Source organism: Lissotriton vulgaris, chromosome 12 (assembly GCF_964263255.1).
Source record: "Lissotriton vulgaris chromosome 12, aLisVul1.2, whole genome shotgun sequence".
NCBI lineage: Eukaryota > Metazoa > Chordata > Amphibia > Caudata > Salamandridae > Lissotriton > Lissotriton vulgaris.
The window spans coordinates 593,849,738-593,877,357 of record NC_141700.1 but is presented as its reverse complement, the minus strand read 5'-3'; the positions used below and the strand labels follow the sequence as shown (position 1 = coordinate 593,877,357).

General features: G+C 42.2%; 1 protein-coding gene across 1 annotated transcript in view; it reads right to left on the bottom strand.

Annotated features, from left to right (window-relative positions):
• The window catches only part of LOC147677799 (ATP-binding cassette sub-family C member 12-like), a 2,578,840-nt gene that overhangs the window by 2,152,707 nt on the left and 398,513 nt on the right, over positions 1 to 27,620 (bottom strand). The window contains exon 5 of the mRNA XM_086945588.1: positions 5,312 to 5,459. Coding sequence (XP_086801714.1) covers positions 5,312 to 5,459 — 148 coding nt within the window. The remainder of the gene's footprint in view (positions 1 to 5,311; positions 5,460 to 27,620) is intronic.

Here is a 27,620-nt window from a genome sequence, read left to right as displayed (position 1 = left end):
GACGTCTTTGAATGAGTAGCATGCATATTCTGCCCTGAATATCACTTGTGGCAATTCTGAATATCTGCATTTCCTTGGGGGTATTTTAAGCTTGTTGGCAATATATTTTGAAGACAGAATAGTGCTCTCTTGATGTAAGGAGGTGACTTAAGCTTGGTTCTTTCTGGTTAAGAAAGTTTTGTATATCCAGCAACATTACCTCCTGAAGTAAGGAGCCCCCTACTATTTAGTTCTTTCCTGCTATTCACCCCCAAAACTGATTACCTCATGAACACCTGTTTATAATGGAGATCAGGTATCTTGACCCTGCACCTTTTTTGCATACTTCCCATGGAAACATCAGGTGAGCCTTGATACATGCTAAACAACACATGTGGATTGGTGTGGCTCACCAGTTAGAGGCGGCAGACCCGGGGGCAGAAGTCGGCCGGGACCAGGGTTGAATTCCCGACGCGGCAGGGTCGTGGACTTGGGTCAGCGGACTCGATAATTCTCGCTTCGGTGCCTACTCTAATCTGGGGTCTCACTCGGCAACTCTGGGCATTAGCTTGCCTAATCTCCACAACGCCCCCCCCCCAACACCGGGGATGCCTGGCTCCACCCTGGGGACTCCCAGCAGGGACCATCCCACAGGGAAAGCCAGGACGGGTTCCCCAGCGTTGCACAGCGCCTGGAAACCTCCGGGTAGCAGCACGCTTTACAAGTGCAAACATAATAATAATAATAATAACACAGCTTCAGTGCAACAATGTCAACATGAAAATCCACAGGGCTAAAAAAAGGTGTGTCAGTTACACAACAACCACAGATGAAAAAAAGTGAAATACCAAAAAAAACTCATTTTGCAATTCAATCAAATGCCATCATGCCCTAAATGATGTTTATATTAAACAGACACGACAGAAACAGTTGCTTCATGCACCCATGAGTAGCTCTGGAACTACTGGCTGAAAGGCTTTTTGGCAGACTACTGGGCTAGTGAATTAAAATAAATATTTCAAATTGATTTCAAAAGTTGGAGAAAATGTAGTGAACGGTGCAACATGTTTCCTTTACAAAAGAAGAAAAAATACTTACAAAGAAACAAATAGGTCCCTACTGAAACTTTTGGCCACCCACTACAATAAATGTTAAAAAAATACGAAAAGTACAAAAAATGTAGGTGCAGTGCCCCAAACAAACAACACCAATTTTCCAACTTACTTGTGAAATCTCTAATTCAAAAGTCTTTAAATCCAATGATAGATGATGCAGCAGACACAAAGAGTGATCCTTCCAGCTCCAAATCCAAATCAAAAGTGATCAGAAGATGGACAAAGCACTGGGAGGAGCCTGCTGGAAGGGAACAGGAATTTGGTGACTCTGGGGCACTTCCTTCCTCTTTAAAAAAAAGAAAAAGAACTCCTGGAATAAAAACGTACAGCCAAATGTCAATCTGAGGAGTTTTTGATGCGGCTCAGGAGAAAACCTTCTCCAGGTTGCAGATTCTGCGTGTTTTGAATCACGTTCTACTCAAAACTTCTGCAGGTAGTCCTATGGTGCACCCGATTGACGTGTTTGCGGTCGCAAACTCTCGAGGGACCATGCAGCCGGCTACCAAATCACTTGGTGCTCATGAACAGATGGGAAATATCGTCGACGATTGCAGGCACCCGGTAAGTTGCTGCCATGCACACAAAAACACATTTTTGGTGCGCAACCAGAAAAAAAACTCTGCTCCGTTGCAGATTGTGGAGTATTCCGACAACTCTGTGTTCTACGCGGAACACGGAGTTGCCCAAAATCTGCAAACTCCACAAGCACAGCAGAGTTTTATGCCCAGGGTTAAAAATATGAGGAGTCTGTTGTGTACAGACAGAAGCCTTCTCATGACCACATTTTCATTGACCTGTAAACTAGAAGTACCACAATATCCTCAAACTGGAGCTCCCTATACAGTGGAGCAGTAGCGTGCAATGTAAATATTGATCATAACATCAAATGTTTTAGAGACCCAATTTCCCTGCAGATCTAAAAAGGGCCACAATGTTTGATCAAACAAAGACTTTTTGACCTTGATTAGCTGTGACTATTTGCCTTTGCGCTCAAATGGTATACCTAAATAGGAAAAGGCTGGAACATAAAGACATTTTTTAAATTGATGTGGTGTGGCCTCCGGCTGTGCATGTGTTCCCTACTACCATGGTGTGTAAAATTCTGTAAGCCCGCACCAGTTCTTGGCTTTAAGACACAGTCATCTGAATAAAGCAGGGCATGGAGTTTCCTAAAACAACCCCTAGGTGTGTTTGCCTCCCCAAAATTTAGGCAGGTATCCAAATTGTTGCTGTAGGGACAGAAAAGGATTGGTGCCAGTAAGCACCTTTACCTCACAGCACAGAGAGCAGTGCCCTCCCCGTTTGCCCCACACCTTACGCATTCGGTCACATCTTCATGCACCTGAGCTAAGAAATAATCCAATGCCCAGAATTCATCATTTCTAGCATTTTATTCCATTAATTTCCCTATATCCACCCATTCAAAGGTTGAGGTGAGATCTTGAAATTTTAGATGGAGACCACCCTTCTTTGCCAATGTATATTTACCAACAAAAGGGTGAAGATTTAAATATTGGTCAACTCTACCAAGGCTGTGTCTAAATCCATACTGTACATTGGAGAAGCTACTCTTTTCTGCCACCCAGGTCTCCAGCTACTTCAATAAAATCCTCCCCATAACTTTACTTGTTTAATCAATTAAGGACGTAGGACAGTAGCATATGGGGTATGCTCTGTCACCCTTTTTGTAATAGAAGGACTATAATACAATTTGACCATGCTTTTGCTGGGCCAAAAATAGTTGCACTCCCGAAGCTTTAGTAAGTTGAAGTACCCATAGGTCAAATTATCAATAAAGAGGTCAACCAGCACTTCATCAGGACAAGGGGCCTTAGTTCTGGTGCTCTATTTCAAAGTGGGAGTTGCTAGCTCCAGACCGCCCCCGGAAGGTTAAGTTAATACAGCTTCAATGTATCTATCAGAGACATCAACAGGGGTGTTATTATTGTCCAAAAAAGCAGACATCATTTCTGACACTAACTGCATGCAATCTTTACCACACTTCATGCCTGATAGCTACCTTTGTATGCACAATTGCTTGTTTGTAATTCTGTCTGCAAAGTCTTGCAACCCACTATCACGAGGGACCTCTTCCAAGGCAAAGATAACATCTTTCTGAGTCTTTAAGCACTTTCCATCAAGCCTCATTTGCAGCCTGGGCTCTCTATCCTTTCTCTTTGTTGTCAGAATGTCAAGCACAGAACGGTAAATTACAGCAACTGCCTGCAACATACGCTCATGGTCCAGTTCACTATCCAAGCAGATCATTACCTGCTCCCTACTTCTCTGTGCTAGTTCTTCTAGCATGGCCCCTGGGTCACCGTTCGCCATTTACATAGAATGCCCACATTCCTTTTGAGTACCATTGGCATAATGGCAAATGTGCCCTGCTGCTTCTTGTTGCCCATGTAAAAAGAAAAGGCTAGGAGGTAATAGTGACTCAAACAATTCTGCAATATTGAAGAATTGAAGTACTAAAAGAGCGCAAAAAAATCAATAAGACTGCATGGGCCTCTTCCACTGTAAGTAACATGTCCTATTACAGGGTGAGCTGAAAGGTCAATAGCAATAAAAAGGAAGAAGGGAATAATTATTCAAAGTGGAATTAAAATTATCTCAACACATACTGTGCACTAAAATGGGAGTAATCCTTAGTATCACGTCCAATCACCTCATAAACAGAACTTTTGCAGATTGGGCACAGCTTAAAATAAAAACACCCTCCAGATCACAATAAAATCCATGTTGGGCTCACTTAAAAGGTTGCTAAGAATCTGTTCAAGAAAAGCTGCTATATCTTAGTTACTAGAAATGAAATTATTTTGAGAAACTGTATTAATAAGCATTTCCTGGATTTATGAAAGAGGCTAATAATTTGAAAATGGGGGCAGTTGAGGTACATTTTGTAGATCCTCCTATCCAGGGTAGTTGAAATTAAGGTTAATAAACCACCTCTACGGAGCCCCATCTTTAGTTTAGAGCAAGTAGTTGTGGTAGAAATAGTGTTGTTGGTAATTTTCTGTGTCTGTTCAGCCACCGAATGAACTGAGCTCTGCATTTCCCTGTTCAAGGGTTCTGTCATCTTTCCGGTACTGACACAAGAACTTTAAAAAAATTCTATCCAAACACACATTGTCAATGGATGACCAGCCTTCTGTGTCACTCTTAAGTTTCATGTCCCAAATTTGGCCAGTGGCAAAACATAGGCCAATTATGTCATGGATTCAACAGTTTCAACTTCTTCATGGGGCATGAAACAGTTGCATGTTGGTATTGTGTATGGTCACTCTTAAGTTTCATGTCCCAAATTTGGCCAGTGGCAAAACATAGTCCAATGATGTCATGGATTCAACGTTTCAACTTCTTCATGGGGCATGAAACAGTTGCATGTTGGTATTGTGTATGGTCAGTAAACAGGGACCTCTGGAATAGGAAATTTGAATGATCTTGTGCAAGCAAGTTTGTACAAATAGTTCAAAGGCACTGCCATTATAAATCTATGAAAGGAGGGTGCTAGGGTCATCCTTTTCTCCTATAGACCCAACACAATATTTGTTTGTGAACTTGGAACCTTTATCACATTATCAGTAGAAGGACCTGTAAAGGTATCCAGGCATCCTATTTGGAACTTCCAGATGTACAAGTGGTGGGAGACATTCAAATCCTAATGTTAAAATCATGATATACATAGGTATCCTTGCTCCTGTCAAGAAATGATGTAAAATCAAGATGTCCTTGCCCCACCCCTCCTTTTGCAGATGTAATAAAAGATTCTTAGGGCAAGCTATATTCAAGCAGAGATTAGTCAGTTGTGCCTAACCCACTGAAAAAGAAACCATCTATATAGCACAGCGGCCTAAAAACACATAAACTTATAGCTTTCCTCAAACGAGGGATGTATTTTTTTTTTAATACATAATCAGTTGTATTATTCTGTTGCTGTGGTGACATTCATCAAAAAACTGACAACAGTTACAAATTTACCCAAGACTGACAGATGTGGAGGTCCATTGTTGCTGCCCTACATGCCAGCCGGCATAACGGGTAGTAGGTGAGTAAATGACAATCAACTAACAACGAATGAAGAGCATGTTGATGCAATTAGTAAAATGAAAGCAACATTGTATGAATGGAAAAGAATCCCAGTCTGCACAAATGTTGTTGTGTGTTATCTGTTGTGGGATCTGTGGAAAAGATGATCTATGTAATATACTTACTGGTCCCACCACAGTACAGACGACAAATACAAGAATTGCGCCCTGAGTCATCAGCAGTCTTGATCTTTGAAACTTTAGGATCACACGACCCATGGAAGCTTTTTCTGGGCCAACCCTTTCCACCTCTTCACCCCAAAAGGCCTCAAGACTGCAAAGAAGGGAGATCAATGTTATTTTAAGATTTAAAACGACCACCGAAGTCTGTACTACTAAACACCTGGTCTTAGAAAAGCCATCAATTCATCAATACCTCTTACAGATTATTCATTTTACATATACATTTTCAACAAACAGAGGAAGGCCAGCCACAATAACCTACACACTACATAGGATTCAATGACAACATTCCTTGGCAATGAGGAAGTGGGACACTCAAACTTGAGTGCCGGAGTTTTTGCAGGCTGGGGGCTTTTTCATATTTGATGGTTGGTTCTTTAAATCTTTTCGAGGGGTCAAAATAGATTATATAAAGGACTATACCAGTAGGTTATCTAAAGTGCATCTCGGTGAGCAGGACGTGACAGCATCAACGAAACAAGAGAACCAGCAACATCTCATATTCAAGATCCTCACTAGGGCCCAAGAACTTTTCATTTGTAAAACAATAAGTACCAGGGTCCAAGTTAATCCTCGAAGCCCACAGCCCCGACGCTGACACTTCATGCCTCATCCTGAAAAAACGCTTACTTCACCTTTACTTGATCTTGCCGGTACTTTTTTACCTTTGGCACCTGTGCTTTTTCACTTTCTCCATGGGTTTCCTTCTCCATTTTTCCCTGCTTCTGCTACTCCCTCTCTTGTTTTGTGTCAAAGTCTGATGATGATAAAAAGGGCAGGTTTCCCTGTGCTCTTTTGCGCCTCTCAGGTAGGGAATGGGTTGAAGATGCAGCTCAGAAGAAGCCCACGTTCACCAAAGAGATAAGCAATAACATGTCTTGTTACTTGACAACTGATTATGATTTACGGAAACTAAACCAGGTGTGAAAGTCGGATCAGCCAAGTGTGGTGGTTGGCTGTCACTATGTTCCCTCACTACTCTCAATGAGTGCTACCATCATTTGGCACTCATTCCATTCTTAGTGAGCTGTCTGCCAAAAGGCTGGACTTTGCAGAGCTATTCACCAATGGCACGCTCTACATACACTTGCTGTGTTTTATTTTGTGGAGGAGTGGTGGGTAAGGAGGGCGTTGCCAACAACATTGTGGGACCGCATTAAAAAAAAACAGAATGCTTGATAGCCATTCTACAGTGGCTGGTGAGCATTCTTTTCATTTCCGAAAAACAACTCAGAGGCAGGTTTGTTTTTTAAAAATACAAAAGAAGGTGCCCTTGTCACACTGCTCCCACACCCTTGCACAAAACACAACCTGTGAGCCCCACCTTTGGAAACCCCTCCTCTTCTTTCTTTATGGCCTAGGTCTGAGGAGGTCCTCTGAATCATAGAGGCCAATGTCCAATTTTGAAATTACATTTCACCCCTTAAATTTACTTATAGCTTCAAACCACCCCTCATTAGGAACTTAAACCTAAGCTAAAGCAGCCTATATGCCTCATGTCCACCTTCTACACTAGACAAAAGCGGTAAAGGAAAATAAAAAAAATTGTAAATTAAGATTTTAAATAATTGAGAGGGATAAGATATAGAAAGCAGGAAGGGGAATATGTTCAACCTTCACTATCTCGTGTCTGCCCCTGATATTGATTTAAGAAATTCCTCAGCTTCCTCTATTCTGGTAAAGGTCTGCATCCTGTTGTTATGCATTATGCGCAGACTGGCCAAGAATTTTACCTGTGCCATTGCACCTAGTTTTTTAAAGGGATAAATCAAATTGCCAAGTTATCATTGCTTATTTGCAGTGAATTGAGAGATATCGGATCTGATTTCAAAGTTAATTGCATCCACTGTCAATGTTTTTTGTTTCAACGATTTGGTAAGAATGTCTTCCTTGATATTATATGTGTGGAAATTCACCAAAATGTTCCTCGGTTTAGCTTTGTTCGTATTCAATCTATGGATCTCTGCGTACCCTTTGTATATCTTTAATTAGATCTTCTTCTGTACAGTCTATATGTACTCCTTCCTTAATCAGAAGTACCACAAATAGCCTATGTCTTCCCCCTTCGCTTCTTTTGGAATTTTTAAGATTCGGAGGTTACATCTTTGATTATTCTCCAATGACTCTATCTTCTTTTTCAGTAACTCCTTATTTCCCGTAAGGACTCCGATCTCTATAGTATTAACCTCTGACTGAATTGTTAGGTCTTTCACGGAGGTTTCCAACTGCGAAGTCCTGACAGCTATGTCATCTACCATATTTTCCAGGCTGTTGCAAGCAAACCTAATCTCTTTTTGGATAGACTCAGATATTTCAAATCTGTACCTAATTTTAGTAGTTAATAGTTGGATTTGATCAGTGACTAACTGGGGCTTTGATTAAAGTTCAGGCTGGACTTGGTGCTAGGGTTGCTTCGCTTCTATTGATCTCATTCCTCCCCCATCTTTAACAGATATTGGTGAATCTTCAAAAGGTATTGACTGTGTCTGAGATTGAGATTGAGACTGGGACTGTGACTGAACCTGAGACTGAGGTTGACCGGAATGTGACTCCATGTTTCGAGGGATAAAAGGGACCTCAAATCCTACTTGAGCTTTTCTTCCTCCCTCCTAGAGAATCTATTTCCTGGGGCTCGGAGATACTTGCTAGCACCTGAAATTTGTTCGGGCTTATAATATCCAGTCCACCTAGTGGCCTACTTCGAGGATATGTTAGAGCAGGATTCTTTAACAACAACGTCTTAGGTACTATTTTGAAAAAAAAGTCCTCAATGAAGGTGTGATCTTAAGGCTTGTTACATGTGTCTTCCCTCTCCTCCCCTTCGACCTTCTCTTTTTTGGGTTCACCCACTCTCCTTAATCTAAATCCACTTGCTTCAGAGGAACAGGTTCTTTTACTGCACTATTTGTTTGGGATTTGCTTTGTTTACCCCTCATGAAAATTCTTTCCCCCCCACTCCTCAATTGATACCTACTTTGCTAAGCATTCTTCTCTACAGCCCCCTCCACCCTTCCTAAAAATTTGAATGCCCCTGTATTTGACTGCTCCACCCCCTTATTATCTGATGGAGCACTCTGTTTTTTCCTTAGTACTCTCGAGTGTCCTCTACTTTCCACCCCACTGCTGCCTCTCCCTGCCACCTTTCTCTCAGCATCTCCTCTCCCACCCCCTCTCACATCCTCATCTCCTTCCACATTGCCTGTACCTGTACTTTCTCACTGCTTCCAAGCTGTACCGAAATGTACAACCTGTGTGGGACACTGGCCCTCCTCCTCAGGTGTATTCACATTGGGAGCCTCCCGCACTTGTGCTGACGCTGACCAAATCTCCACTGCTGGAGCACTGAGCCACCACCCTCCGGCAGCCCCACAAACTCCACAGATGCCAGCAAGTCATATAGGGCCTCCACCCCAGCAGCCAGTCAGCGGGAACCCGCCCGGGAGCCCAATGATGCCAAAAAACGCAGAGAATGCCAAACCACAACACCACAAGGAAGAGCCTAATCAATTTTTTCTCCCCACCACAAGGACACAAAATAGTATGTACACCTTATGCAGCATTATTATTTGCTTTTTATGTGGGCATAGCCTCCTGTTTGGTCTCTGATCCTCAGGATCCTCCATGACCGCGTCCTAAGCGCCCGCCATGTTTTCCTGCCTGTTAGTTTTCATTAAATAAGATTTTTCCCTCAATAAACTGAGCTGGAGCTCAGGTTTTAATAGAGTTATGAGATTTTAGAAATAAAAAATAACTGCTAGTCAGAAGGAGCAGATAGAAATCTTATTGTGGAATGTCACTGGGCTCAGGGTGAGGCATAGAAATCTTATTGTGGAATGTCACTGGGCTCAGGGTGAGGCATAGAAGAGAAAGGATCATGCAGTACTTAAAAGACACCCCGGCCAAATTATAATCCTCCAAGAGACTCATCTAACTAGTAAAGAGATCAGTGAGGTGTTTAAATCTAGAAAAAGGATATGAATAGTGAGATTTACAGAGCAGCAACTCAGTATAAGAGGATGGCGATTCTTTTTAAAACTAACCCCCAGATTACAATAGAGGAAAGTAGGGTGGGTAAGGCTGGGAGGTGGGTGATTGCCAAGGTGAGATGCTATGATTAACTATATACAGCAGTTGAATATTATGGTCCTAACCTCGATGATCGTATCCCATTTGGTAATCTACTTTCAGAACTATTAGATTTCCTGGACCCTGTTATTATGGCAGGAGATTTTAATGTGGTGTTGGATGGGAGCTTAGATCGTTCCACCAAGAGTAGATGCATTGTACATAACAAATTGAGATCTCTGATAATACTTTAAAGAATTTAGGTTGGTCCACTTTAATTATGAGGAAGGATGCAGCAAATTACTTGCATGGAAGGTAATAAGCGACCAGGCAATTTTTTATTTTTTTAATAAAGTAACTAAAATATGGAGGGGCAGGCTGTCCAATTAGAGTGGGGGACAGTATAGAGGAAACTTTACTAAAGTATTCCGGGGAAGTGTACTCAGAAGATTTGAGTACAACGAGAAAAGGGGGGAAGAATGGCTAGGACAAGAACCTCCATAAAGTCTCTAAGTCCCAAAGAGAAGCTATTACCAGTCCAATAACTGAACTAGAAATGCCATCAAAGCAGGGAAAACGAGTACAGCTGTAGGTTCAGATGGCCTTCCGGTTGGGATATATAAAAAGTTAGGGAAATATCTAGTTCTGGTTCTTGTTAGGCTGTTTTCAGAGGTTTTCAAAAGAGGTAGAGAGATTTCCCCCTCGTGGAATGAAACTTTGATACCTAAACCAGATACATTGCCAGATTGTTGTGAGTCCTATAGGCCTATCTCGCTAATTAATTCAGACTATAAGATCTTTATGAAAATATTAACACACAGATAAAATGGGGTAGTGGGAGTGCTCCTTCATGAAGATCAGAAAGGCTTTGTGCGGGGAAGAAGCATTAAAGATCTAACATAATACTCTAATTGGAGCTATAGATATAGCATCTGCATAGAAACTACTACTAGCAGTCATCACAGTGGACGCGACTAAGGCGTTTGATCGCGTTAACTGAACTTACTTGCAGGACATTTCAAGACTGATCTGGGGGGGAACTTCTGCAGGGCGATACACCGGTTATACCAAAACCCCACAGATACAACATTAGTAAATGGGAACATACCAAAAGCTTTCAACATTCACACGGCGACAAGGCAAGGGTGTCAGTTATTTCCCCTGCTTTTCAACCTTTATATTGAGCCCTTAGCTGAGAAAATAAGAAAACACAATAGTATATATAATACCTTTTAAAAGTCGGGGTTGGGAGAAAAAAGTAGGATTATATGCAGATGATCTGGATATGAGATAAATGAAAGCGAAACCGTCATAATGACTTGGAATATCAACACACCACTGAGCTATGTAAAAGAGTAAATGAGATACCTAGGTATTACAATTGTCCAAAAAATAGAGCAAATACCAGAAACCAACTTTCAGAAGATCAACAAGGAGGTGGGGATCTTTTACTTAGTTGGTCTCATTTGCCTGTCTATTAACGGAAGAGTATACCTTTTGAAGATGTCAATCCTTCTAGAGCTTACCTTTTCATTCCTGAATATCCCCATGGCCTTTAAGGAAGACTGGCTCAAAAAAAAATCCAGTCAAAAATTACTTGTTTTATTTGGGCCTCCAAAGGTGTAACAATATTGTGGAAAAAGTTAAGACGACAATATGATAAAGGGGGCCTAAGGTTGCCTGATTGAACCTACTACGCCTTTCTATTAAAGGGAGTGCACTAGATTGCTCTGAAATTGGGAAAATGTTTAGAGCAATGCTCTGTTATGTAAAAGTGAGAGAGTATGGCTTTATATATAAACCTGGAGACCCACAATATTATAGAAAAGTGCACCTCAAAACCCTACAGGGATTTGGAACCATATGGTATAAGGTCAGGAGAGAACTAAAGCTTATTTACTATAGTGGACTGGCTCCTACTTGGGACTCCCGTGGATCACCAGAGTGGTCCTAGGACTGTTTGGCCCTTCCATTAAAAGAAGAAGGAATAACAACTTGGAAACAATTGATGGAAAACTGAGTCTTAATTTCTTGAGAAGAGGGTCAAGAATTAGCCTTTGCTCGTCTGTCGAGATTCAAATACCTCCAAATAAAGAGCTGGAGCCTTACAGATGGTCTTGGTGGAGGACTATCTAATGAACTGGAAGCTCCTATGACGAATGACGTAATATGGAAAAAGAGGTGGCAAATTGGTACTGGCTGTCAATGGAGATATCAGATGGAGACTTTGATCTGCCAGCAGCACAGTGGGAAAAGAACTTGCCAGGAGAGCAGATAAAAGACTTATAGCAGGTATCTTGTAACATATTATACTCCACAGTGCGTGCAACAAATTTAAGGTGGAACCGCCTTTTTTGTTTCCTCAGGGTCTATTGGACGCCATACAAATTACCAAATTGGGGAAAGGCGATACACCAAGAAGTCCTAAATGTGGTAAAGAAAAAGACTATGATATACATACATTCTTGGAATGCCCAGTGATTCAAGGATTCTGGTTGGATGTGAGTAATATAATATTTCTATACTTGGAGAGCCACTCCTTTGTTTTATTTTTTATTTGGAGTCAAAATACATCACATAAGTAAAAATACATTATTAGATTAGTCTGGACATAAGAATAGCAATTGATCCACAGGTTCATTAAATAAATGCTTAAGCCATAATCACGTAAGTAAAAATACATTATTAGATTAATCTAGACATAAGAATAGCAATTGATCCACAAATTCATGAAATAAATCTTTAAGACCAATGATTGAAAAATTGCATAAAACCATCAATATATCGTTATAAAAATAAGCCTATTTCCACTATATATATCAACATAATATGCGAAGTAGCAATTCATACATCTATTGCAATAGTCTCCCTCCAATTAGTAACCGGGGCCCAAAACCTTCTTCCAAAGTCCCGTACTTTCACCCCCTTACGCTCATATAAGCAGGTCTTAATATTATGTATTCCAAGGAACCTGGATAACCACATTTGGAAGGACGGTGCAACAGTGTCCTTCCACCCCGCTGAGATCAAGATCCTAAGGACGGCCACAGATATAAAAATCAGAGCTTCTTCTTCCTTGCCCAATTTTAGATTAGAGTCTGTGCCCAAGATCATCAGGGTAGGGGATAGATCGATCTTGTGACCTAGCAGCCCCTCCCAAAAAATTTCGATCTCTTTCTTCACTGGGGTCAGGAATCTGCAGATAAAAAACATATGCAGTACGTCTGCTTGTGCCCCCCCACATCTTGGGGTATTGTCATCTGCTCTAGCCCCCCATGCAAATAATTTAGCTGGAGTATAGTATAAGTTGAACAGCGTTTTATAATGTTGAGCTTTTAAGTTTGTGGCTCTACATATCCTTTTGTTCAGTGCCAAAGCCAGGTCAACGTCTACGTTTGGGTTTCCAAGTTTATTGGACCATGCAACCTCAGTCTTGTCTACATCATCATGAATCTCTAAAAGAAGGATGTTATATATAGGCTTAATTTTATTGCATCCATTGGTCAATGCGTCCAGGAGGGGACTATTTCCTGGAGAAGGCGGTTTTGGTTTAATAGCCTTCAGGGAGCGATCAACCTGGGTATAAGCAAACCAAAGCTGGGTTTGAGAAGTAGGTAAAACTAGAATTAAGAGGCTCCTTGACACCCCAAATATCCACTAAATCTATTGATTCCTTCATAGCTTTAATTGCCCGGTACACTCCTGGCTTCCGACCAATATACTTTGCGCTATCCTCCCAGCTAGCAGAGAAATTCAGGTCTCCACAAACTATTACAGGTGCCACCCAGCCAACCAGTTAAATCTCCAGGAAGTCAAAGATCTCCGGGTCATCGCCATTCGAGCCATAAATTACACATATGGTAAAGCCTAACTCCAGCTCTGCAATCACCCATCTACCGCAGCTATCTGCTTTTACCTTTTTAACCCCTCCCAAAGATTTCCTTACCAGAATGGCAACCCCTCTAACCATTGAAGTTTGTAATGAGCAGGCAGCCGAATAAAACCCGTTCTTTAACAAAAGGTTCCTTTTTGCCCACGGGAGGTGAGTCTCTTGGAGACATAACACATCAATTTTATTGAACTTAACAAAGTAAGACAATCTTTGTCTCTTCCTCCAATCATTTAACCCCCCAAGCATTCAATGTACATATTTTAATGTCTGACATCTTCACTTTTAATTTGACCTGCCATCCTGTTCTGCCACTTGATCCTGTTATTCATTTTCAACTGCTTCCTATGTCCAAATATAATCAAAACCGTAGCGATGCACTCTGAGCTCCATTTTAAGTCTTTTTTCATTTTTCCACCCCCCACGAGCCCCCCCGCCACCCCCCAAGCTCCCTTCCCTCCACCCAACCACCTGCTCACCCGCCAACACATGTGATGGACATGCAGTTGCGATGAGGATATCAAAGCACCTTATTTAGTTACAAAACACCCGGAAAAGAAAACGAGAAACAAAATAGTGGAGACCAAACTTAAACAGCAGCAATCCAGGCATTAGCACACATGAGGACTCTGTCTATTAGACTGTAGAGAAGTAGATACTGTACATGACTATTTATCAAGGCTGTCCAAATACTCCTTGGCCTTAATTTCGGATGAGAAATATATTGTTTTCCCTTCATTGATGATTTTTAGCTGGGCTGGATTTATTAGATACGCTTGAAGTTTCCTATCTTGAAAGGGCTTTATTAGCCCCCTTAGCCGCCAACGTCTTTCTACTGTCACATGGCAGAAGTCCGGGTGGACAAAGAAGGATACCCCATCGCAGTTCTTTCTTGCATCCGGTCTAGCCCTTTCCGAGATTGCCTGTCGAAGTATAAAATTGCCCAGAAAAATCAGCACCGCCCTTGGTTTATCCCCCTCTTTAGCATTTCTTCTTATTTTTAAGGGGGTGCGATGCACTCTTTGTATCTCTTTTGTCCAATCCCACCCGGGCAGTTCGGGGAAAGCCTGCTGGAAGAGTTTAACAATGTAGGCTCGGATATCTGACCCTTCTGTTCCCTCAGGAATTCCTAGGACTCTCAGGTTGTTTCTTCGGAGCCTATTCTCCATCTCCTCCAGCTTCCATTGCATATCTATCACTTGAGAGCTCTGGGCATCTACTCTGGATGTATCCGCTGCCATCTCAGTCTCTGTTGCGACCACCCTCTCTTCTAGATTTGAAACTCTGTCCCCAGTGGTAGCACAAGCCTTAGAAAGCTTTCTTACTACGCCCTGCATTTTTCTCATTGCAGCCTGTGATTTTCGACTGTCTTGGCGTGTTTCTTCATGGTGTGCTAATATCTCCTGATGTATTGTCTCAAGTAGTGACATTTGAGCTTGTTCCATCAAGGGGCTACCTAATAGGGGCTGAGCGGAGGAATGATCCCAACTTATCTCCTGTTGCTACATCTCTTGACCCCAGCCAGCTTTTTTTGCCTTCATGGCTGTAGTCGGGGCATTATCTTCCAGGTCAGTGTCCGTCTCCACACACGAGCTATGTTCGTCTTCATCTTCGGACCACTCACCCCCATCTGAGACAGAGAAGAAGGCTTCGCTAGGGTCATTTTCTTTGTCGCCTCCAATTCCTCCTGTAGCCCCATTTGGAATTAGTACCTCTTTTGCTACAAGGAGGTTTAAGGGGTCAATTGACTCCCCCTCAGCGTTAATGGTATCCTCCCTAGTATGTTTTGCCTGAAGGAGCTGAGTATTTATATCCTGCTCCTGAGCCGGTGGAGTATCAGTTGCTATCAAGTTTACATCATCATTTTTTTTTAGAGAGATATGTGAGCTGGATTTATCACCTCTGCCTCTGTCTCTGCCTTTCTTTTAATTGTCAAAATTAATATTTCCGGCGTTTGGATCGGGGGGGTATACAAGGGTGACTCAACTTGTTAGCTACATCAGGAGCATTGCTCTCTCCTGTGTCTTTAACCCCCTTCTCCTTACCCGCTTTCACCAGTAGATCCAGAACTGACGCCGTCGCCAACCGAGTCTTAGGAGCTCCTTGTTGCCTTTTTTTTTATTGTAAATCAGGCATAGGGGTTTCAGCGCCACATGAGATGTCTGGGGCTGCATTTCCAGTTTCCTCCTTCTGCATTTTCTTCCTGCTCACAAATTTCGAGCCCTGATTCAGTTTTGGTGCCATTCCAAACTGAGCTCTCTGCAGGCGATATCTCACAGGTTGATCAGCACGGCAAATATCGCCGTTTATCACTCCGCTCCGCTTCTTTCTTCTGCTGTGGCTCCCCTACGAACTCCACGTACGGCTTCGGCTCAGCTGCTGACCCCGCCGTCTCTCCTCGCTCCTGCGGCTTCCCTTTGAGCTCCGCTATCGACTACGACTCCGCAGCTGACTCCGCAGCTGACTCCGCCTTCCTGCAGCAGCGTAGCGGGTGAAGGTGAAAGACTTCAAAACTTTCCGGACCGCCCTTAGCAGCAGCCTCAAAGCTCCGATATAGGTGAGAACCAGCATCCCCTCCAGCAGCCGGTAATGTACCAAGTAATGTGCCGGTAATGTGCCAAACCCGCTACGAGCGAATTTCACGCCGAGGCATTCGAGCCACCCATGTGTGCTGCTTGGATTCCCGGGTTATACAGCAGACCGCGTCCTCATCGCTGCACTGCACCGGCCATTCAAGCGGCCGCCATCTTGCCTCAGGAGAGCCACTCCAGGTGAGCAAAACTTTTGTTGCTTTGGGATCCCAAAAAAACTTGAATCTTTGTTGAAAAATGCTAAAAATAATATTTTACTCAACATTGCTAGCCCGTAGGGAAATATGTAAAAATTGGGTAAAAGCCACTCCTCCAAATAAAAAAGAATGGTTGGCTTTGATAAGGTATACTAATTGGTTAGCTAGGGCACGTACATATCAGCTAAATGAGTTCTGGCTTCCCTATGAGAACTGGGAATAAGCCTTCATATAACAGTCCAATGATTAGGCCTCTATATCATATAGCTTGACTGCCCTGGAGGTGGCTTTAGAGATGGATAGGAAAAACGAGCTACCTATAGTTGGGTGTAGAAAGCAAGGTGATCCACCCCGGGTCTAAAAACAAAAGATCACCGGATGGTGCTAGTTCGAGGGAGACCACAGTGTTTGGATTATTACCTTTTGTGAACTTGGGCAATGAGGACAAAGAAAAAAAAAGAAGGTGCCTGTAACAATGCGCTTATCCATTTTTTTTTTTTAGTATGTACATAATAGTGTTGTTTCTTTAAGTGTTGCCCTGTGCTCACTCATGTTGTTTTATGAGTAGCTCCTTGGTGATAGAACACTGGGAAGGCTTGAGAGTCAGTTGCACCTGACTGCTGAGACCTGATGGTTGGGATCTTTACTCTCTACAATAACTTATCTTCTTTGACTATAAATAACTCCTGTGCCTGAATAATCTTGATTTTACACTGGCGACGAGGATCGGATACAGCACACTGTTTTGAAAGAAGACATTTTCTCTAAAGAAGAAATTGAAGAGAGGATAAAAAAAAGAGCTCAACATCAACTACCACCATCTTTTGAGAAACCAACACTCATCTTCAATTGTGATTTCTACTTCATCAATTCAAAGAGACTTTAAGCTTTCGCCACATATATATCTCACCATGGTGTTTTCAATTGGTCGGGAGATTTCGATGTGGGCGTAATTCACCCTATTCACTTTTTTGGGAGCGATAAGGTACTTTGACTTGCTCACAAAGTTAGTGTTAGTGACTTCTTAAATTTATTATCTGATTAATCGAAGCATGCTTATTCTACTTAGTGTTCTGGAGGTTTGATGTCTCAAAAGAAACAGTGATGAAACGCTTTTGAACTCTTATTGCTTCCACAGACTTTTACTATGTCTAAGCAGATTTATCCTGTAATGCAGCTGGGACACATCTCAACAGTCTGAACGCCGTGAATCTGCTGTGTGAAAAATTCTATTGTACTCTTTGTGTGGTAATAGCCAAAGAGGTTAAAAGTCAAAGTTCAAAACATTGTTGCTGCTTTGAAGAAGTTTAAGGTGCAACATTACTAACATTTCCACTTCATCGCAGCTCATACTTAATATTGTCGCTTTTGAATAACCAGAAACTCCTCTTTGAATAGTAACTTTAGGCGGCAGCCATTTTTACTGAGGAACATGTTTACTTTTCAAGATTGTTACTGGCATGTTTAAAAGTAAAGTCACTGCAAGTTGAACATTGCGAAACCGCGTCATCTTAGAATCCAAGTTTGTTGGTCCTTACGGCACAGGAACTTTCTGAGCCTCGCACAGAGTCCCAACGTCACAAAATGTGTTGCCTTTGGAGGACACATACAAATTCTCTCTGCTTTGTGAACCTCCAAGGCTCCCGTACTTCCTACAACGTCACAAAATTACTTCAAGCTAACGTGGCGGCCATTTTTATTAGTTTAGTGGTGTTTTCTCTACGCTACTTCAAGAGTGCATCGCGCATCAGTGAAAACGCTTGAAATAGTTATTGTCACTTATTATTTGTACTTGTAAAAAGTAATAGTTATAGCAATAGTTAGACCTTCATAATTATCAATAGCAATGCTTCGGTGGTTACTGTGTCTCTTCATCTATTTTCATAGACCACCTCAAGGAACAAACTTCGCTGTGAGTGGAACATTTCATCATTATTCCAACTGATGATCTAAATTATTTCTAAATTTATACATTGAGTGTATCACTTTGCTTGTCACTATTACCAAATTATTTGACATTTATGTGCATATTCCTTACATGTTTTATCCTAAACGGTGAAGCCTTTCATTATTTTGTGAATGTTCAACTTGATCAACCCATTTACTAAGTTAAGTTCTTAACAAGTTGAATTTGGTATTTGCTTATTTCCTTCCCTATATTCTCTACCATGCAGAATGTAGCCACTCTACAGTTTTTCCTGACAAACCCTGGTTATCCGCCCATCAAATGGCAAAAGTTGAAAAAGGTATTTGAACAGTCTGCTGAAAGACATACTGCTCTTGTGTTACATTGCTTAGGGTTGGAAGGCCACGCGGTCTTTGACCATCTACCAGACATAGATGATTCCACACTGAATGAGTATGAAATGTGTATCTTGAAATTAGATAGGCATTATCTACCCAAAGTCAGCACTATTCTTGAGCACTATTATTTTGGTAGGCATAATCAGAATGAAGGTGAATCAGTAGAGAATTATGTCACTGCACTCAGCAAATTGGGATCATCTTGCAAGTTTGGAGTTCTTTGAGAGGAGAGAATAGGAGATCAATTTATGTAAGATTGCAATGTGCAAAAGGTAAGAGATGATATTTGGCAGAAGGATGAACCCTCACTTGACGAGGTCAGAACAATTGCCAAACAAATTGAACATTCAGTCAAATGTGTGGAAGTCATTTCTAAACAAGAAGGCAACAATGAGAACGTTCAGGAAATTAAGGTACACTCTAAAGGGAATATGTTTGTAAAGGAGAAAGGTGGAAAAAGAAATATTAAATCAAGCGTAGATAAAAAGGTTGGGTTAAATTTCAGGACTTCAGAGTCACAGTTAAAATGTTTTAGATGTGGCAATCCCAACCACTTTGCCAATGATAAAAAATGCCCTGCTTTAAGAGCTAAGTGTGACAGTTGTAAAATATTTGGACATTTTACTTCTTCTTGTAAAGCAAAGAGAGGGAAATCTAATGTTAATATGGTACGCAGGCGTGATGAAAATGAAAGTGGATCTGATTCTGATTGTGGACAAGTTGTCTCTCAAATATCAAATAACAAGAAAAAGGGTCCTTTTGATGAAGTTTTTGTTGAACATTGTGGAACCTGTGTTCTGTTAGATTCAGGAGCAAAAATAACAATTGTTCCTAAATAATTTTTCTTGCTTCATTTGAAAGTCAAAACTAAATTGTTAAGGGCTGACATCAATCCCTATGCTTATGGTGGAGAGCCTATAAAGCTAATGGGGTATTTTATAGGGCTAATTGTATACAGAGGAAGGTATATATCTGGAAAGGTTTACGTGTCTCACAAAGGAGACAGTATTTTAAGTTGGCTACACCAAAGAGTTTTAGGTGTCATGCTTCATCCTAATAGCGATCCTCCTATTCTCTTAAAAGAGAACTTTGTAGTTAGAGAGGTCTCTTCTCAAGTTGACAGTGGAAATGTTTGTAAGGAGTTAAAAGATTATTTTCCTAAAGTATTCAGGAATGAAGTAGGATGTTTAACAAACTATACTCACAAGATTAAATTAGTTTCTGGTGCTGTTCCAAATGCTAGTAAAGTGCGAGGAGTTCGGTTGTCAGTAAGGGAAGAGATGAAGGAGCAATTGGAAAAACTAAAGTGTGAGGGTATTATTGAAGAGGTGGAAGGAACACAATGCTTCGCTTCGTTCGTAGCCACACGCCCTACCCAAGATTTCTGACATGCTCATGTTGCTCAATGGGGCTGAAGTTTTTTCAACAGTTGATCTGAAATCGGCGTATCATCAAATCAAATTGGACGAGGAGACAAAGGACTATACTTCTTTCATTACACCCTTTGGAATATTTAGGTTTGTACGCCTACCTTTTGGGTTGGTATCTGCAGCCTCGGTGTTCCAGAGGGCTCTGGAAAAGGTATTAAAAGGTCAAAAAGGCGTGAAAATCTATCAAGATGATGTTTTAATTTATGGGAAAGACGATAAAGAGCATGATTTGTGACTAAGAGATGTGTTAAATAGATTTAGTTTGCATATTCTCACACTCAGGATTGATAAATGCAAATTCAGAAGGTCCTCTATTGATTACCTGGAGCACCCCATCTCTGGTAAAGGATTTGAACCCAAACATGACCTGATTGAATCCATAGAAAGCTTGGCGTCACCCAAAAATAAAGAGGAACTAATGAAATTCCTTAGGATGGTGGAGTATTATAGCAAGTTTGTGAAAGGGTTTGCTGGAAGATGTATTAATATGCGAATGCTTTTGTGCAAAGGTGTTAATTTTGTGTGGAGCGAGTTGTATGAGAATGAGTTTGTAAACATAAAGGCTCTGCTTAAGGATACCCCTAAGCTTGGAAGTTTTGATCCTGAAGGGAAAACTTTTCTTATAACAGACGCTAGTATGAATGGGTTGGGGGCCGTCCTACAACAAGAATATAAGAGTGGAACAAATGTTATTCTTTTTCCTTTCAAGAAGTCTCAGGGGAGCAGAATGTCATTCTTCAGTGATTGAAAGAGAAGCACTGGCGGTGCATTGGGCCTCGAAAAAATTTAAGAATATTTTGTGGGGTATAAAATTTGTAGTGCGCACCGACCACAAACCGTTAGTAGAAGTGTTTAATAAGAAAGGCATTGATGCCATGTCCAGCAGGATTTCAAGGTGGGTGGTAGACCGTAAGGGTTTTGATTTCAAGGTTGAATACTGACCCAGAGCACGCAATTGTACCGCAAATGCACTATCCAGGTCAGTTGAACCAAATGATGAATGTTTTGACCAAGAATCTCATTAGAACTTTGAGTGTGTGTGTGTGCCATTGAAAACGACGGGATCAAAGAAAATAGATGGCGTGAAGAATGTAAACATTATGAGAAACTCACAGAGCTATCTTCTCTTACTGAGAAGGGTTGGGATTAAAAGAAACAAGGTGTGTCAGAAAGATACTGGAATGTTAGGCATGAAATGGTGAAGTATGATGGCTTGATCTTGCGTGGAACCAGGATAATACCAGCAAAGTGTTTTCGCAATGAACTCAATAGGTTGGCTCATCAGGGCCATCAAGGCATATCCAAAACCAAGGAAAGTATTAGACTTAATTATTGGTCGGCTGGAATGGATCTGGAGATAGAGAGACAAGTGCGTGAGTGCATCCCTTGTACTCTAAGTGAAAAAAAGCCTAAAACCTAGAGTACAACCTTTGGTTGTAAGGGAACGCCCAACAAGACCCTGGGAAGAGTTGGCACTCAATATTTTGGGTCCTGTGAAATGCAAAGATGGTGAGTTATATATTTGTGTTCTTATAGACCTATTCTCTAGGTGGCCAGAGATCAAAATTACCAGATGTATAAATACTAAACATGTTATAAGTTTTTAATAGAAATATTTGCAAGAGAGGGACTTCCAGGGTATTTGCTAACTGATAATGGAGTGCAATTTGTGTCCAAGGAAATGGATGAGTTCTCAAACAAGTGTGTCATTAAACATAAACTTTGTTCTTTGTACCATCCAGAAAGTAATGGAGTGGTAGAATGCTTTGTTAGAGTTCTTAAGGAGTCCATTTCCTTATCCAAACAGAATAACGTTTATTGGGAAGAAGGCGTAAGCAAAATTGTTGATATGTACAGAATCACACCTCATGCAACCACTGGGTGTACACCTTTTGTTTTACTTAAAAGTAGACAACCAAATACCCTCATAGCACCTTTCTGGGTTAATGACTTGTTGTCTAGGAAAGGAGGTGAAAAGGTTCCACCTGTTGGATGGAAATATTGTGAGTCCAATAACATTTTTGAACATAAGTCAAAATTTGATGAAAGGAAAGTAGCCAAGAAAACTCAAGTAAATGTTGGGGATCTTGTCATGATAAGGGCACCTGTTGGACGTAAATCATCTGAATTGTTTAAAAAAGTTCATAGGGTTGTGAAAGTTCTCACCAATGCTGTCAAAACGGAAGATTCCAGGATCTGGAATCTTAGTAGAGTTGTTGTTTTGAAGAATTCTCATGTGATCAAATATCATGACATGTCTTTGCAAGGTTATAATTATACTTCCATGTCAAGTTCAGAAGCATGTCTGTCAAATTCACTAAAAGGCAAAAGTGGAAGGATTATTACATTTCCTTCAAAGTCCAAGGATTATGAAATGAAGTGATTACCATTTTATTTGTGATTATTCCCCCTATCTTGTTCTGTTATATCGAGGGAAGGTGTGTAACAATGTGTTTATCCATTTTATTTATTTTAATATGCACATAATAGTGTTGTTCCTTTAAGTGTTGCCCTATGCTCACTCATGTTGTTTTATGAGTAGCTCCTTGGTGAGAGAACACTGGGAAGGCTTGTGAGCCAGTTGCACCTGACTGCTGAGACCTGATGGTTGGGATCTTTACTCTCTACAATAAACTTATCTTCTTTGACTACAAATAACTCCTGTGCCTGAATAATCATGATTTCACAGTGCCCTTGCACAAGCTTCATCCTAGCACATTGAAGACATCTTTGCATTATTTTCTGCTCAGGACTGCCAGGATGTATGTGTCCTTAGTGATATTGCCAGCTGGAATAAGTCAGGGGGGCTGCGTTAAATAGCCTGACCCATCTCTTGCCATTTTCACTTGCAGAAGGGAGGCAGGTCAGGGGGTTTCTGGTGGCAGAGTCAGCTGAGGCTCGCTGTTAGAAACACGTGCTGCTCCCACCTCTTAATGAGACAAGGAAATTCAGAAGTAGGTGTATGGGGCATCTGCTGATATATGGTTAATGCCCCTTGACCTCCGAATTTTAAATGCAGCCCTTAGTTTTTAATTAAACATTTTTGCCATGTTCCAGCTGTCCTCAAGGATAATACACATTTTATCTCCCTCATTGCCATCTTTTATGCCTGGTCTTGGAGGCATTAGTCTGGTTAAGCTAACTCCTTGTGCTGCAAACGATTCATGGGTAAAATTAACAACATCTCTGCAATTTAGACCCTGAGACAATGCAGTGTTTCCTGGGCTTAAAAGACCTGACTTCAAGCTGGGCAACACTTTTCAGTCTTTCCACATAGAGGGCTTTATTTTTAATGTGCGCATAGTGTAATTTTCCCAGGGCTCTCAGTGAGCTAGACATCATATAGACCATTTTAATAGTTGGTATACTTATTAGAGCATCACAACCCTCCATGGTCTCAATTGAAATATGAACAGCACGCTTTTCACAATTGGTTAGTTACTATATGTAACATGGTTGATCAGCGTGCAACTGTATTTCCTGTAGGATATTTTTGTTCCTTTATTCATTGGCTTTATTTAATTTTTTTAATTTATTTCACTGTGCATGCTTTAATATATCGAATGGTGTCGCCGTGTTATACTGTATCCAGTCTCAAACAGGACGGCATTTCTTTGGAGTTACTGTATGCATAGCCCTGGTTAGTAAACATGCACTTTCACTTGCAATATTGTCACAGTATTTCTGCCACTGCAGGGATAGTTGAAGATGTCTAATAGGAGGATTTTGGGAGGCATTTTTTGCACTTTGAGTTGAGCCAAATTTGTATGTGCCTTGTGCACAGAGGGATATGGGTTACTTTGTGATATGAAACTTTTGCACTTGATTTGTTCATAGTTAAATTGAAGCCACATTCGGGACTAATAGCAAACTTCATTTAAAGTCTATTGTTCGATGAGATAGGTTACTGACGGTTTGGCTCTGGGTTTCCAGGAATGAAAACATGCTCCAGGAAGAAGCTAGAAACAATTGAAATTAGATAAGGGACTCCAGAGGGAAGTTAGGCATCCTTATAATGAGTACAGAGGCCCTATGTGAAATCAAAAGTAGAACAAACATTAGAAGACCAATGAGTCTTGGTTTATTTCACTAATGCATGCAATGTAAGCATATTCAAGCCAGAACAAATAGGAAACAAAAGGACTGTATTGAATTGAAGGATCCATTTTCTTTGATATATTCCATTTCTGTTTCTATGCCAACTTTCAGACAGATGGTTAGAGAACCTTTTTTTGGTCCTTCTTCAGTTTCTCTGGCCTGATTTAGTACTTGACAGACAGTAATCTGTCCGTTGTGGTGGTGAGCGACAATACATCTTATCTTCCATCCAAACATTCCACTGCCTGTCAAACCTAGGGATGACCCCCTTCCCAGCTGTCATCACTGTATGCTGAAAGGGATCACTGTGGTGGTGCTTCCTTTCAGTGTATAAAGTTTTTCATGGGCATCTACCATACGTTTTGTTGGCCATTCTCCAACTTTTAAAAAAGTTTTTGCTTATCTGAATAAAATTCCCAAAGTGGAAGTTTGTTTCAGGAAAATAGAAAACGAATGCCCCCTGCACTCTGTGAGTTTTCTTCTAGTGTGTAGAGGTCATCATTTGCTCCTGTTCCTCAATGCAAGGTCTTTCCTAGCAGTGACAGGCACGGGAAAAAAGTAAATTATACAGTCCATCCTACATAGTGCAAGCATTGTAATGTCCTCTCTCTAATGACTCCTACTCTGTTAGGCCATCTGAGAAAGTGTTATATCGATAAAGCCAATGGGGTCTATGTCAACAGAAAACTTGCGATCTACCCATCATTAAATAAGGCAGGTTGACAGAGGATTTAGAAGAGGTAGTACTGTGTCCTATGTTTAATATAGTATCCCGTTTGCAAAACTCTAAATCAGGACGTTCCTCACTGAAAGAAAAGAACAACAAAAGGAAGGCTTCAATGTCACCCAACCTTTGGTTTCAAAACAAAAAACAAATGCTTTTGAAGGCAGGGGAGCGTTCAGAATAAACCCCATTTCATTTCTATGAAATGAAAAGACAATTATCCAGTTCTGGTTATGTGACAATTATGAGAAGCCTCTGAGAAAGGCAGGTTAAGCAATGAGGGGAGTAATGGTGGGACAATACTTAGAAAGGCGTCCCTCGTGCACTTTAATGCAAGTACAGCATTGAAGGCAGAAATAGACACCCTAACAGTTGATAAAATCAGATGAGAAAGACATATTCTGGGATGAGCAAAGCTGCTATTGACAAAGTCCCCAGCCAATAGTTGAAAGAGGCTGGTCAAAAAAAGGCAATGATTAAAGAAGGCAGACCTGAAGCCTTCTCTAAGTACATTGTAAAAAGCAACAAATCTTTTTTTTTTTTTTTAAGTTTGTTTTTATTGTTGCATCAGGCGGATCATGGGTACAGGAGACAAAACAACTCGGGGGAGCGTCAACATTCCGCTCTTCCCGATATTCTGCAACTTTTTAATAGTCAGTTACATATCTTTGAGCATGACGAACTTGTTTTTCATTTTCACCCCCTGAACTCCTGAAAACGTCATCAACTGAGAGGCCTCCATCGAAAGCCCCCCTTCCCGCCCTCCCTTTCTCCCCCCCCCCCTCTGCAGCATACCATCCGTCCCCGCCACCCCCCGACCCCCGAGCCTCCCTCCCCCTCTAAGTCATGACATAGAATATATACAATCCAGCAACCCGGACCCTCCGTAGACATCTATGCTGGAATTAGCATCGAACGTGTGTCCCAGCTATCCTCCCTTCCACCCACCTCCCTCTCCGGACAGTCCTACTCCAGTCCATGGTAGTGCCTCCACTTAGTCCATATTTTTCGAAATTTTCGTGGGCACCCTCTAGCTTTGTAGGTCACTCTTTCAGCCGCCATATACATATCTAGACCCCTCCTCCATTCCTCCAGGTCGGGTTTCCCAGGCGCCCCCCACATTCGTGCTATATCTCTTTTTGCTACTACCAAAGCCAGCTGCAGGAAAATGAGTAGGTATCTTGTAATGTCCACCTCCGTTGACATTCCCAGAAGCGCCAGTTTTGGATCTCTAGGAATCTCCATCTCCAATACCATACTCAATTCCCTAAGTACCTCGCCCCAATATTCCTGTATCACAGTGCAGCCCCAGATGATGTGGTAGAAGTCGCCTGTTTGGTGCTGGCATCGTATGCATGAGGTGTCGGTCACCCTCCCCATCCTGGAGAGCCTCACTCTGTCAAAGTAAGCCCGGTGAAGGACCTTAAACTGTATTAGGCGGAGCCTCGATTTTATGGCCACTTCCCTCGGGTGCATGAGTGCGAGTTCCCAATCCAGGTCCTCCATCGTGCCCACATCTGCCTCCCACCTCGCCCTGAGTGCCTGCAAGTCTCCCAACATATTATTCGTCAGTGTTTTGTATGTCATGGATATTGCCCCCCTCTGTATCCGCTCCTGGAGTAATCGGCCCTCAAGTGGTGCAAACTGGGGTATGTCGGTAAGCGATATGTGCTGTGCTCCCCACGCGTGTCTTAACTGCAAGTATTTATAGTATTGGGTGTTGTGGAGGCCAAAGTCCTGCTGCAGCGTCTGGAAGGTTTTAAGTTCCCCCTTTGCTATGACATCTCCCACCGTGGAGATGCCGATGTCGTCCCACCTGTGGAATCCCTTCAGTTTATGCAGCTCTGTCAACCACCTACACGACCATAGGGGTGTCTGTCTGGTGAGCCTTTCATGCCAGCCCATCCTAATTGTCGCTCTGCGCCACGCCATCAAGGTAATCTTCGTCGCAGGTAGGAGCTGGCGGCCTCCTTTCCCGCCATACAAGAAGTGTAGTACCGTCTTATTGCCCCATTTGGACCTCTCTAGAGCATAGGTGGGATGGTCAGCCGGGGCGTGTAGCCACTCATTGATCGGGGCAAGGTGTTCTGCCCAGTAATAGGCCTCCAGATTAGGTAGCGAGATTCCCCCACTATATTGGTGGCGTTGCAGGGTCGTGAGTGCCACCCGGGATTGCTTCCCCAACCACAGGAAAGAGCGGAGATCAGCATGGATTGTCCGCAGTGTCGCATCTGGTAAGGGATAGTACTCATTTTGCAGGGCGTATAAAAACTTCGGTAACAGGATCATTTTATACAGGGCGGCTCTGCCTAACATGGTGAGCGGCAGCGGTCTCCATCTATCCATCTCCGTCTTCGCTGCCCCCAACACCCTAAGCACATTGTCTGCGTAAGAGCGCCTCCTGTCCCGGGTGATAAAGACCCCCAAATACCGGAAGCCTTCCGTAGTATGACTGAGCAACTCAGGCAGGCCCTCCCCCCGCGGCTCACCTTGCGGGTCGTAGAGGATCGACTTATGCCAATTTATAGTGTGTCCGGCCACTGCCCCAAAGTCGCCTAGTTCCCTGAAGAGGGCCGGTATTGTCCTAGCCGGGTTCGTCACATATAGCAGCACGTCATCGGCGTACAGGGAGATCTTCTCCTGGTCAGCTGCCGAGTCCCCCCAGTGAAAGCCAGTCACTTCTTGATTGAGCCGGATGCGGATCGCCAGGATCTCAATCGTGAGGGTAAAGAGGAGTGGGGACAGCGGGCACCCCTGGCGGGTCCCCCGTTCTATCGCGAACTCTCTCGACATTCGCCCATTCACTCGCACTCTCGCCCTAGGGCTCAAGTATAGAAGACTCACCCAATGTCGGAACTTGGGCCCGAACCCAAAACGTTCGAGAGTGCCCATTAGGAAGGGCCAGTGGACCGCATCGAATGCCTTCTCTGCATCCAATGAGAGGAACCAGTGTG